General features: G+C 32.2%; 1 protein-coding gene across 1 annotated transcript in view; it reads left to right on the forward strand.

Annotated features, from left to right (window-relative positions):
• Positions 1-955: 955 nt before the first annotated feature.
• Positions 956-13,602, forward strand: part of LOC148272499 (membrane alanyl aminopeptidase-like) — a 30,160-nt gene continuing 17,513 nt past the window's right edge. Inside the window, 7 exon segments of the mRNA XM_088239965.1 lie at positions 956-1,007; positions 7,479-7,989; positions 8,551-8,709; positions 8,850-9,167; positions 9,699-9,841; positions 9,844-9,881; positions 10,964-11,202. Coding sequence (XP_088096091.1) covers positions 7,481-7,989; positions 8,551-8,709; positions 8,850-9,167; positions 9,699-9,841; positions 9,844-9,881; positions 10,964-11,202 — 1,406 coding nt within the window. The 5' untranslated portion in view covers positions 956-1,007; positions 7,479-7,480.

Raw genomic sequence — 13,602 nt, forward strand, 5'->3', positions numbered from 1 at the left:
TATAGCAAAATAAATTCAAAATTATAAATTCGCTTGTCATTTAATGAGCGTGCACTCCCGCTCACTGCCATTAACCGACTAAATGAACGAATTTCTTCTTTTGTCTCTTTCACACAAACAGCATCTCTGTCGTCCGTGTTATAAGTTCAATTCACATGCCATGTCTTATCCAGTTAAGCATGTTTATTATTTATATTTGTTGCAAAAGTAGGAAAACATTTTTGAGAAAGTAATATGGAAGTCTAGGCATTTACAGGACTTTTGACTTGTCATTGGCTGGTTTAAGTGGCCACTTTACACACTGTGTAACATTCACCATTCTGCCTATGTTTGAAGATCCAAATTTTCTCAACTCTTCCATCTGTTTTGTGAAGTAAAAGAACTGAAACCTTTATAATTTGGGTGAGATTCATCCGGCTGAACCATTTCACTTACTAGGATACGCCTGAAAACAATTTTCTTTGTTTACCAGGTAGCTAATTCAAAAATGTTTTGAGTATGTTCAAACGCTTGCAGACTGGCAGGGTTTCCTTCCTAGAGAGTTATTCTGGATGAATGTGGATATTCAAACAAAGGCAGAAAGGTGAATATTACAATAATAGCCACTTAAACCAGCCAATGACAGGTCATAAAACCTGTAAATGCCTAGACTTCCATATTCCCTTCTCAAAAATCTTTTATCCCTCGGTTGAAACAAAATTAGATGTAAATAACTGCCTAGGGAGGAAATCCAGCCAGTCTGCAAGCATTTGGACATACATATTAAAAACATTGTTGAATATTTATTGTGGTATTGGCATTACATTCACTGATAGTATTATTTTTTATTAATTACTTATCATCTAAATCACAATGAGTCAAATGAGTACAGAAATTATCTCAACAGCAAATTCAGATAAGATAAAAATATTACGTAGAATTTTATCGATTTTTTTTTTTTAGTCTAGCTCAAGCTTTCTCTAGAGATGGACCAGTTAGTATAATATTACCATTTCATCAAGAATCAAGTAAGAACTCAGTTTTTTTAATTTTACGATAGAGAAGATAACCATTAAATTAAGCCGAAAAAAAAAAATTTACATAGTATTATCAGCGCTAAGATTTTTTTGAGTTTTATATTTCTGAAAAAACTCCGCGTGCGTCAGAGGTTCTCTGGCGCTTATTCTCGAACAGTTCTGTCTATCGACTCATTTACGGCAGGAAAACTGGAAATCTTCCATAGTTCTCGTATTTTTGGTCTGAAGTAGGTCGTTTTTTAAAAATATTTTTATTATTTTAGAAACTTTGCCGTCCAATTTAATGCTCTAATATTAAACGCGCGCAAGAAATCATTTCTTGTCGTACCTATCCAATTTCCAGTAGGGCTGAAATTTCTCATTATCTCAATAATTTTAGAACTTACAAAATAATATTCACTTCAAATGGATTTTTTATCTGACTTAGTATATTTACTACAACAATATTTTGATTTTGTTAAAATTTATGTAAACGAAGAAATTTATTATTATTTTTTAAATAGGAGTTGCATTATTTTTTCCTTGCTTATAATGGACAGGGTTTGTATGTACTTCAGAGGCAAAGTTATTTATTTGTTTACTTCAAAAAACAATGCTCTATTTAATTTATATGAATGAAAAACTTAATTTCGTTGATATGTTAATAATATGTGAGGGTTGGATGTGATGTTTCGGTCGTGGCCTATTTTAGACAAGGGCTGGATTCAATCCCCTAGGGAGCCATTTATATTAACATATTCCTCATTTTATTATTATATTTTATATTTTAAAAGGCACGTATGCCGTATAGTAAAAAAAAGTAAAACTAATATTACAACAGAGATTAAGAACATTTTAGAAAAAGGAAAATTTAATTAAATTTAAATCTAGGCGTTTTCAGGGCTGATGACCTATCCTTAGCTGGTTTAAGTGACCAATTGACACACTGTGTAACTTCCACCGTTTTGCGTATATTTGAACATCCACATTCCTTCAAATCCACTTATTTTTTGACGTAATAGACGTTAAAGAGCTGAAACGTTTATTGGTGGGGGTGAAATTTATCTGATTGAATTATTTCGCCTACATGCTAGGTAATGAGTGAAAATATTTTTCCAATCAATAGATATAAAAGTTGAAGGAATATAGGAGTTTAAATGTAGGCAGAATAGTGAATGTTACCCAGTGTGTGGCCATTTAGACTAGACAGGTCACAAGTCCAGTAGATTCCAAGATTTTTATATTTCCTTATCTAAAATGTTCTTCATCTTTGTTGTAATGTTTTGACAATAAATTAATAATATTACATAATATTACTCAAATTTTTTGTGGTTTCCGCATTTATAGCAATTTTGTTCCCTTGTATATGAAGCTTTTTTAGGGCGTACATTTTTTTATTCACTTTAGAAAATTATAAAAGACCTCATTTTTACTAATTTTCTTGTGGAAATATCTCGGCACGAATCCTTTAATATATTTTGAAAATTAAATTAGCTAATTTGATGTGGTTCGCTGATCAATTGTTATAATTTCTAGAAAGTTAAAATTGACATATTAGTAACATTTAAAAAAGGCAATATAAAGGTGTAGAGACAAGGCTCATAACCCTGTTATTGGTTGGTTCAAGCAGCCACTTTACACAATGTGTAAAATTCAGCGATTTTCCTATGTTTGAATATTTATATTTCTTCAATTTTTCTATCTGTTGATTGTTATTAGAAAGAAAATACCAGAGAGTTGTGAGTATTTCCAGTGTGAAAAAATAATTTACAACGTTAAAAACAAAAATACCTGAAGTTCACATAAATGGGCTTCCAAAGACTCTCAGGATATTATTATTTCTACCTGTGGAGGGGCGGCCCCCGTGGTGTAGTGGTCAAGACGCTTGACTCACGCACGGAAGGTTCCGGGTTCGATTCCCGGTGAGACCACAAAAATTAAAAATGTGATTTTTCTCAAGTCTGGGTGCTCTGTGATGTAATTCACCACTGTAATTAGGCCTCCTGGCCTGTTGCGGTACAAAAAAAAAATGTAAAAAAAAAAAAAAACTACTTAATCCAGTACATTTATTACAAATAATTTGATGATTTAATATTGGTAATGAAATTTGTCAAAATTTTCCTCAAAGTAGAAATTTATAAAACTAAATTTGTTGCAACGGAGAATAAAACATATTTGAGAAGGGAATTTGGAAGTCTAGGCATTTACAGGACTTATGACCTGTCAATGGCTGGTTTAAATGACCACTTTACACACTGTATAACATTCACCATTCTGCCCATGTTTAAACATCCACATTTCCTCACCTCCTCCATCTGTTAACTTTCGTGAAGTTAAAGAGCTGAAACCTTTATCATGCGGGTGAGATTCATCCGGCTGAATCAATTCACCTATTAGGCAACGCCTGAAAACAATTTTCCAATTTTTATACTTCTTTTACCAGTTAGCTTATTCAACAATGTTACATAGCGTGTAAAGTGGCCACTTAAACCAGCCAATGACAGGGCGTAAGTTTCGTAAATACCTAGACTTCCATATTTCCTTCACCGAAATGGTTTGCCTCTCTGTTGCGACAAATTTAGATATAAATAACTCCTTAGGGAGCCTGTCTGCAAACATTTAGACATACTCAAAACATTTTTTATAAAACTAAAAATTTAAAAAAAGAATCAACGGTTTGCTTATTCATTGCAAGCTGGAGTTTTTTTAAATATTTAATTGAAAACTGATACTTATGTGAAAATATTAATATCGGATGATTAATTAAAAGTAATTGAAGTTTATCGTACAATGTCAATTTGTAAAGTAAGCGATCGACGTGTCGATTTTATCACCTTTGTCAAAAATAATATTCTGGCTGGCAACACTGAAATATTACCCGGCCACGTTTAACAATCTTGCAGAAATCATATGGGCAAACAATGTTTTTATTTTTCGGATTATTTAAATTATGATTGGATTCAGGTATGATTGATCTAAATCCGATTTTTATCGTTTATATCGTTTTTATCGTTTTTATATTGCGTAATTCTGTTAAAAGATGGCAATACACGACATGTTATTTATTATTGATTTGAAGGAGAGGTTTTATGGGATCTGAAAAATTGGAGTTTTAGTTTTCAAGCCTTATTAAACATATTTTAAATCAGGTATAATTTTTACACTGTAGCAAGTTTAGAAAAAAATCCATAGATCTGGTGATTTAATACACGTTAATATGCCTAAAAAGGGACATATCATAATATGTAGCTATTAACAAATTACAACAGGTATGGAGAATACCTTAAATAAGGGAAAATCTGTCATTGGCGGGTTTGAGTGGCCACTTTACACACTGTGCAACATTCACCATTTTGCCTATATTTGAACATCCGTTGATTCATCTGTTGATTTTAGTGAAGTTAAAGAGCTGAAACCTTTATTGTTGCGAAGAGATGCATCTGCCTGAATTACTTTACATATTAGGCAACGCCCGAAAACAATTCGAGGAATTGAAAAAAAATGGATGTTTAAACATAGGCAAAATGGTGAATGTTACACAGTGTGTATAGTGGCTTCTTCAACCCGCCAATGACAGGTCATAAGCCCTGTAAATGCTTAGATTTCCATATTCTCTAATTTAAGGTATTCTCCATCCCTGTTGTAGTTTGTTAATCTTAATGACTCCCGAGGGGGTGAAATCCATTTTTTTGTCTACCAACATTTGGACAAACTCAAATATTGTAATATGTAGCTATATTTTAATAGAGTCAGTCCTCTGTGCTCAGGTGGATGAAGAATACATTTTTCTGTGAAATAGACAATTAGTCGGCCTCGTGGTGTAATGGTCAGAGCGTTCTGTTTTACTCCACAAAAGTCAACAAATGGAAGAGTTGAGGAAATGTGGATGTTCAAACATGGGCAGAATGGTTAATATTACACAGTGTGTAAAGTGGCCACTCAAACCAGCCAATGACAGGTCATAAGCCATGTAAATGCCTAGACTTCCATATTCCCTTCCCAAAAATGTTTTCTCTCTCGGTTGAAATAAATGAAAATTAGAGTTGTAAATAACTCACCATTAGAAAATGGGAATCAAGTTAGGGTAGAGTGGGATTCGATCCACAGACCTTTGGTACGTGAGTCACTACACACTAGCCACAGGACCACAACCCGATTCAATTACAAACTAAAGAAGTTCCTGACTGCTTTCCTTGGTGGAATTGGTCGCGGAGAGGTTGATGATAGCTGATAGGTGGCCAACACATAGTCTTTGTGGATTTTTTTTTTGTAAATTAAATTTTAAAGATCCTAATTATATTAATTTTGCAACTACCAGTTTCTAAAAGTACTGTTTTTTCTTTGTTTGTCTTGATTATTGTTTTTATTAAAATATTAAACTTTTTAGAAAGAGGTTATTTACTATACTTTGACAGTCAAAGCAAATATATATTTATTCATTATTTTTGTACGTGAGATGAATTTTAACTCAACACACTGTGTAAGATTCACCATTCTGCCTATGTTTGAACATCAATATTTCTTCAATTCTGCCATCAATTGATCTTTGGGAAGTTAAAAAGCTGAAACCTGTATTGATGGATTGTTTCACCAACATGGGTAATAGGTTTTGTGTGATTTGAGTAATTGCGGAAAATCTATAGCGTTTGCTGATGACACAGTTGTTTTGTTTGAAGCTAGTGACTGGAACTCTGTGTTTCAAAAAGCAAATTGTGGTATAATAAATGTCAAAAACTGGCTGGATAACAATCTGCTTACGCTTAATATGAATAAAACCAAATATCTTACATTTAGTATAAGAGATGGGTCCCCACCTGGAGACAGTTTAAAGCTACAAATTAACGATAAAAATTTGTGTCAATTATTGAAACCAGTTGAGGCATTGTAATTCACAGGAATTTGAGATGGAAGACACAGGGTTAGTCCCTGGTGTCTAGATTAAGAAAACTGTGTCATGACTTTAGCTCACTCAAAAATATCCTGGACGTTGGCACTCTCAAAAACATCTTCTTTTCCAATTGGCGGCTACCTATGGTATAATTGGCTGGGGAGGTTGCTCAAAAATTGTCATGAACTCCCTAATCAAGACGCAAAAGCTAATTCTTAGAGTTATGCTTCGGTGTCTTTCGACTTACCCATCTGAACCATTATTTCAATGATTAAAGGAACTTGATATCCGACAAATTTATATCAATAAAGAATTGTCAAATTTCTGGTCAGGCGACTACGGAAGGAGGTCCCAATAGAATGCCCTTACGAGATTTTCGCATAACCTAAACTACTAAATACCGAGAACAAGAACAACAAATATTAAGTTCTTCAAAATAACGTCTTTATTTAAGATGAAGATACAAAACCGGATTTTATCGAGGGGTGAGAGCACTGTATAAGATTGCTTCGGGAATAAATATAATATAATATCAATGCTGTCTACATTATTTTTCATATACGTATAAATGTATATCATCTTTCAACATACTTAATAGTAATGCTTAATAATAGGTGAATATATATTTTAACTATTGCTAAACGAAGCATAATATTATTTATTTTAATATTATTATTGTTAATTTATTGAATTATTTTAACAATCAATTAATTACCGAATAGAATAAAAAGATTATATTCATAATAAATTACAAATTGCCATGTATTATTAAATAACTTTTCAGCATTCCAAATAATTTCCCTTCTGTAAAACGGTATTCATCTTTGTTGTAATATATTCAAATTAATAATTCTGAGGGGAGTGGAATTCAGTTCATGTCTACAGAAAATGTGACAAACTCAAAATATTGTTGAATTATATTATGACTTGCCAAGAATTTATAATGTTTTTGAAAACACCAGAATTCGAATAGATGCTAAAAAATCACATACAAAAAACATGTAATTTAAAAATCAAACACATCCTAGCAGCATTATTTTAGTTGTTTTGTAATTTTAATTTAAATTTTAGGGGCCATTTTTAAAGAGTTGTTTATATCTCAATATTAGGAAACGGGAATGCAATTGTAATAGAGCGGGGTGCGAACCTCGGACCTTTGGATCCGTGAATCTACTAGCTACGGGACTATCTATTTATCTATAAATATAAAAATTAATCACCGTGTTGTCTCGCAAAAACTCGAAAATGGCTTCACAGATTTACGTGGAGTTTTTTGCAAACTTTTCTAATTCACGTCCTCGAGGTTTACAAATAATAACATCTTCAATATATTGAGTAGAAAATAGTTAGAAGCATATATGAGTTTTCAACGATTTTCCAGGGTTGTATTCGACTATATTACCTTATATTACCTTCTCTTAAATGTTCTTCATCTCTGTTGTAATATGTTAATATAAACAGCTCCCCAGGGAGTTGAATCCAGTCCTTGTCTACAAAAATTTGGACAAACTCAAAATATTGTTGACAACGTTTTAGTTTCCAGAGGGATATTTTAGCATAGTCTATAAAGAGTTAATATTTTTATTTTCTTTCAGGAATGAGGCTGTTAAAATTCTTACTGGTGGCTATTGCCTTTGAAGCGTGTTATGCACTTCCATATGTTGATATCCTGGATGTGCCAGATGAAGTTATACCTCTCGAGAGGGCAAACAACATCGACTACAGATTGCCAGAAAACTTCGAAGCCATTGATTACGTTCTAACTATTCAACCCTTTTTCGATATTCCCGATGCCAACAAGAACTTTACTTTCGACGGATCACTCATCATGCAGCTTAAACCCTTAAAAGATAACCTCAACAAAATCGTACTTCATGCCAATGGTCTCACAATTGCACAAAATAATGTAATTGTTTCTACTGGAACCACTCCAATAAATATTCAATCAATTGTATATGAAACAGTTAAGGATTTCATGACGATTAATCTGGCTAGTGTCTTAATTAAAGGCACAACTTATAAAATCACCATTAAATATTCTGGAACAATAAGAGAAGGAATGAGTGGATTCTACAGAAGTTCTTACAGAGAAAATGGAACAACAAAGTAATTTTTTATAGATACTCGTATTGATAGATTTAAACAGCCATCTACGCCAAATTTAAAAAAAATCATTCATCAATTGATTAAAATTCACTAAAAATTATTAAATTGTTTTATTGCCTAAACTCAACTTGGAAGCGGATAAAAGGGAAAATTTTTTTAATAAAGTAAAAACAGTGGATATTATTATGGTCGTTTTTGAAAATTATATAGTTAATTACCTTTGTGTAGGTACCGACAGCAAGGTTATACCTATTTCAACAATATTAACACTTATTATTTTTATACTCCTTTTCAAAGCATTACTAATATTTTTGTACCGCGGTTTATTTTGAACCTTTTAACAAAATTAGATTCAAGTGAAAAAAAATCTTTGAGAAACTCCTAAACTTGTTTACGATAACAATTTTTTAAAATCACGGAATTTGCGGTTGCGAAACAAAAATCGGAAAGACTTGCGTTCGTTTCCGTTGGCAATTCGGTCATTTTTGAGGAGTTTCATTATCTTTTTTTAATGAGGGGAGATAAATTAATGTGAAATAAATATTTTATCGCTATTTTCAGGTGGCTCGGTACAACTCAGTTCCAGCCCGTCCATGCAAGAAAAGTGTTCCCATGTTTGGATGAACCTCAATATAAAGCCACTTTTCTACTTACAATAATTCGGCCCAAAAACTTCAGTCCTTCGTTATCCAATATGCCAATTGATAAAACTGTCGAAATGTAAGTAAAAACCATTCAAGGTAACACAATTTGAAGATGTTCGCCAAAGCGAAAGTTCTGAATGGCAAATAAATTAAATATGAAATAGTCACCCAGCGCCATCGATAGTGGTATCTGACGTTATGTATTTTTTATTACAGATCAACTACAGAAACGAGTGAAACGTTTTTTAAGACACCAAAAATGTCTACGTATCTTTTGGCTTTTATTGTCTCTGAATTTCAAGCCGCTTCTAAAACCGATGATGCGGATGCAAACAAATTTGGGGTTTGGGCCAGACCCGGAGCCAAAAATATGGGAAAGTTCGCTTTTGATTCAGGTCGTCTTCTTGTCAAGGAGATGGATACATTCACTGGAATAGAGTACTACAAAATGGAGGACAAAATGAAGATGGATCAAGCTGGAATACCAGATTTCTCAGCAGGCGCCATGGAAAATTGGGGCCTTTTAACTTACAGGTTTGTCTTAATCTGAAATCGTTTAATACTTTTCTTCTTATATCGTCTCTTTCCCCTTTTAATCTAAAGGTTTTGCGAGGTTACAAATGGTCTAATTAAACAAAAATGAAAATCTGTGACAGGTATAATTGGTAATATTTAAAAAGGTAAACTAAAATGGTTTTCTCATGTCAAAAAAATAGATAATCAAACAGTAATTAATAAATATTTAGGGCGGAAAATATCAGATATATCTTAATCATGTTAAATTCAGACAGTCGATGTATGAATATAAAAGAAGCTCGAATTGCATGTGGCATTCCATTATTTTTGTTTATCTCTAGTAGTAGTAGTAAAATAAAGCATTACATGTCCGTATTTTTTTTGTAAAAAATAATGAAATCGTAAAAATAATTGTAAAATATTATGCAATACTTCATTACCGATTAAACGAAATCATTTATACCGGTATTTCTATGTCAAGTAAGTAAGTATGGCGGATATGGCTGATTTTTAAATCATTTAACACAATGAGCCTTTTTTGTATTTTAGGGAAGCATACCTTATGTACAGCGAAACGGAATCTTCAGCAAAGTACAGGCAGCAGATTATTGCTGTGCTGGCCCATGAGATTGCTCACATGTGGTTTGGAGATTTGGTCACTTGTCACTGGTGGAGCGACACTTGGCTAAACGAAGATTTGCCAGATATTTCCAGTTTAAATTACCTGATCAGGTGAGATATTTTCAAGATCGGGTTGCGGTGTCTCGGGCTCACGGACCGAGGTCCGTGGTTCGAATCCCACTCTACCTCAACTTAATTCCATTTTCTAATAGTGAGTTATTAATAACTCGTTGAAAACGGCACTCAACCTTATATATATATAATAAGCTAATATTTTTTTTAGAAAAAAAAAAAACTTCATTGTCGGGGGACTACTGGTTAAACCTGAGGAAGTTCAAATTTTTTGTCAACGATTACATCATGGATACATTTTAAAGTTTTTAATTAGTTTGATTACATTTAATCGTATAGTTTTTTCAAACAGTTGTTAGTGTTAAATAAAGAAGGTCATATTATACTAACTTTGTTATTTTGTTCGTATGACGTTGATGTCTGTTTATGTTATTTTAGATTCCTTATCCCCATTGTTGTTGCATATAATATATTTAAAATTTCACTTTAAAGACTTCATCTAAATGAATTGTTTTTTAATTTTTTGCTTAAACTTATTTTTCCGATATTGTGGAGAAATGTTTTCGTACATTAATTTTAAAATGAAATTAACGAAAAATATATCTCTGCAAAAAAGCGACATGTTTGACCTTGTCAAGATTTATGAAGATGTTCTTTTTAAATTTCAATGGTCAAGCCGGAAAATTTAAGCAAAGTCCAAAATTTACTTTTTTTTATTAATTTGTTTATTTTAAATAAAAAAAGACATTATTGTGTTTCATTTTAACCATTTGCAACATGTCAGGATGCTGTTTCAATTCATTTTACTTTTTATAAAACTAATATAAGATTCTTCATATAGTTCGTTGCATCATCATCAATTTGCAAGTCTACATATCTATGAATATTTTGTTTGAATATGCACGGATTCTTATTACTATCTGATATAATCGTATTATTCATACTTTTATAAGTGACTACATAGGAACTAATAAGTCATTAAAAAATATATTTACTGGCAGTTTTAAAAAATAAATTTCAGATTTAATGTACTATTATAGATTCTGTTGTTTCAATTCTTAGATATTTTTTCTGCTCGTCATTTTCTTAAAAAAAAATAAACTGAATAATTTATTTCTAAGGTGGAAGATTTGGCTTTGGCTACGCAGTTTATCCCAGCTCAACTTCACACCGCATTTGTTGCTGATACTTCCGTTCTGTCGTCTCCTCTCACTAATAACGATATCAACACACCTGGAGAAATCGGAGGTCACTTCGGCTCCATCTCATACAATAAGGGAGCATCAGTTATCAAAATGATGGAGCATTGGATAGGGCCATCTACATTCCAAGCAGCGCTGAAATCTTACTTATCAACAATGTGAGTATTCTGATTAAGGTTATTGTATCCACACGTTGGCCCTGCTTTTAGTACCTACGCCCGGAGTCCGGTAGTTACCGGAGAGAGCGCACGCGGTTTTTGAGCGCTTTCGTCGTCCGCACATTCGCCCACACTGACAGATACTAACTCTTGTGTGGCTGTGATGTCACACTAGTCGACATAGGACACAAGACTTAATACACCTCTCTTATTTTTTTTAATGATGAATTCGTATTTTTTGTAATCTTCAAAGTGTCATTTTTACATCCGATTTGAAAAGTTAAATTTGTAATACTCTGCTGGATGTTGACACAAACAATTTTTATCCTCGCTTAGCGAATAATGAATGTCCGTTAATTCAGCAACACATCTATACAGATACCTTATAGAAGAGAGAGCACGAAGATATAATTCATAACAAGGATGACAAAGAAGCTGTTCTGCGACAGGTGTTGCTAAACATATTCAGTCTTAAGTCGGTGGATGACAGTAATCGGGGACGCACGTGCGTAACATGAGCGGCATATTTGGAATATTTAATTTATTATGCTACAACAGGGCTAAATTGTATGTTTATTTGCATAAATTATGGTAAAAAAAATATTAAAAAGTATGTCTCCCCGTTTTTTTTTTTCAAATATCTGAACTTTAGAATATTCCGTCTATTACTAGTGGTAACACGATGTTACATCACCGCGAGCAAATAAATTATTTTACAGAGTCTTTTAAGAGCTAAACACGACAAATAATGTCAGTTAGAGCATTTCGGCAAGGAAGGCAATTACCCACGAATTTAAATGCCACCTTTTGTGCGCTTGTTACGCGTCTATTTATTTATTCGTTATTGTTATATTTGTTATTAATTATTTTCAATATTTAGGTCTAGCTCACATGGAAATAAAATACAGGTAATGTACCGACATAGATTCTGTAATTATAATTATCATTTCAGTTTAAACTGAACAATTGCGTAGGTTTTGACTTTTTTAGTTACAAATTTTATTAATTAGTATAATTCTATTTCTTTAAATGACAAAAAGATTGATATTTCTAGATGAAACGGTAGTTTAATTATTAAAAAAATGTCAGTAGTAACCACTAAGCATCAACGATATGTACTTTATATATATATATATATATCTATTATTTATTTATTTATACTTTTATTTAGTAAGTATTCTTTTTTTATATAGAATAATGTTCCCTCTCTGGGATGAAAATAAAAAAAGTTATTTATCTAATAAACCTAATTATCATTAACATAATAAACTATATAAACTAAAATACTTATAAAAAACATAACTAATTTATACGGACCAATAGACCAAATTTCATAAATAGTACACACATTTTACTTATTTGGCAGGGGCGACCGTGTATAGAAGCGATTATGCACAGCTGCCCATTATATTTGACTAACCATAATAATGTTTTATTGTAACTTAATTTACAGAAAAACAGATAAATAATTACCATTTATTTTAAATCATTTCTACCGTTTGTATTTTTATCCTAATATAAATATATATTTTAATAAAACGCGCCAGCGCCTGCGGTGAGCCAAGGAACTAGCCGATTAATCTACTTTATTTTTTCATACAAATAAGTATAGTTACTATATTTTAAATGAATTCTGTTGTTTCAATTCTTAGATAGTAATAATAAGATCAACGTTTCGTTTTGAAGTTAAAAATCGATAGAAAGATCCATATTCTTTAAAACTGTTTCGGGTATTTTATTTATTTTTTATTTTATTTATTAGGGATATCAACAGTTTTACATGTAAAAAAAATATAACAAATAAAATATACACAGAATAAAATCAATAACAGATATCCACAGAAATACATTAAATACTCGTACAATACATACATGTTAGAGTGTTTGTGTGAGTGTAAATGTATGAGGGGTGGGTTGGTGGGTGTTATAATGGAATGAGGGTGGACATGTGTGTAAATATCATTGCACAAGTGTCAAAAATATAAAAAAATATAAAATATAAAGAGTTAGAGATAAAATAAGATTATATTATAGAAACTGAGTATAAGACAAAAAAGTGTGTTTTAAAACGCGCATTTTAAATGTTAATTTGGTACAATCAAAGGGATCAATAAGAGGGAACTTCAAATTATATTCACGAGCAAAACGTATAAGTGGGGAGTTCTGGGCATAGTCCGTAAGAACTGTTGGCACATGGAATATACGGGTGCGGCAGCCAGGGACATTTAACGATAACTCCGACATAAGAGCCGGACTGTCAAGGCGTCCACTAAAGATGTCATGAAGGACCTCCATGTCTAATAGTAGACGGCGATCTTCTTCACTAAGCAAGTGGTGCTTTTTGCAGGAAGACATATAATTGAGATCGGTTTTCCTGCATCTCCAGCTAAGATGTCTAAG

The sequence above is a fragment of the Micrasema longulum genome, unplaced genomic scaffold, assembly GCF_059751315.1.
Source record: "Micrasema longulum isolate JH-2025_06_02 unplaced genomic scaffold, ASM5975131v1 h1tg002317l, whole genome shotgun sequence".
Taxonomy (NCBI): domain Eukaryota; kingdom Metazoa; phylum Arthropoda; class Insecta; order Trichoptera; family Brachycentridae; genus Micrasema; species Micrasema longulum.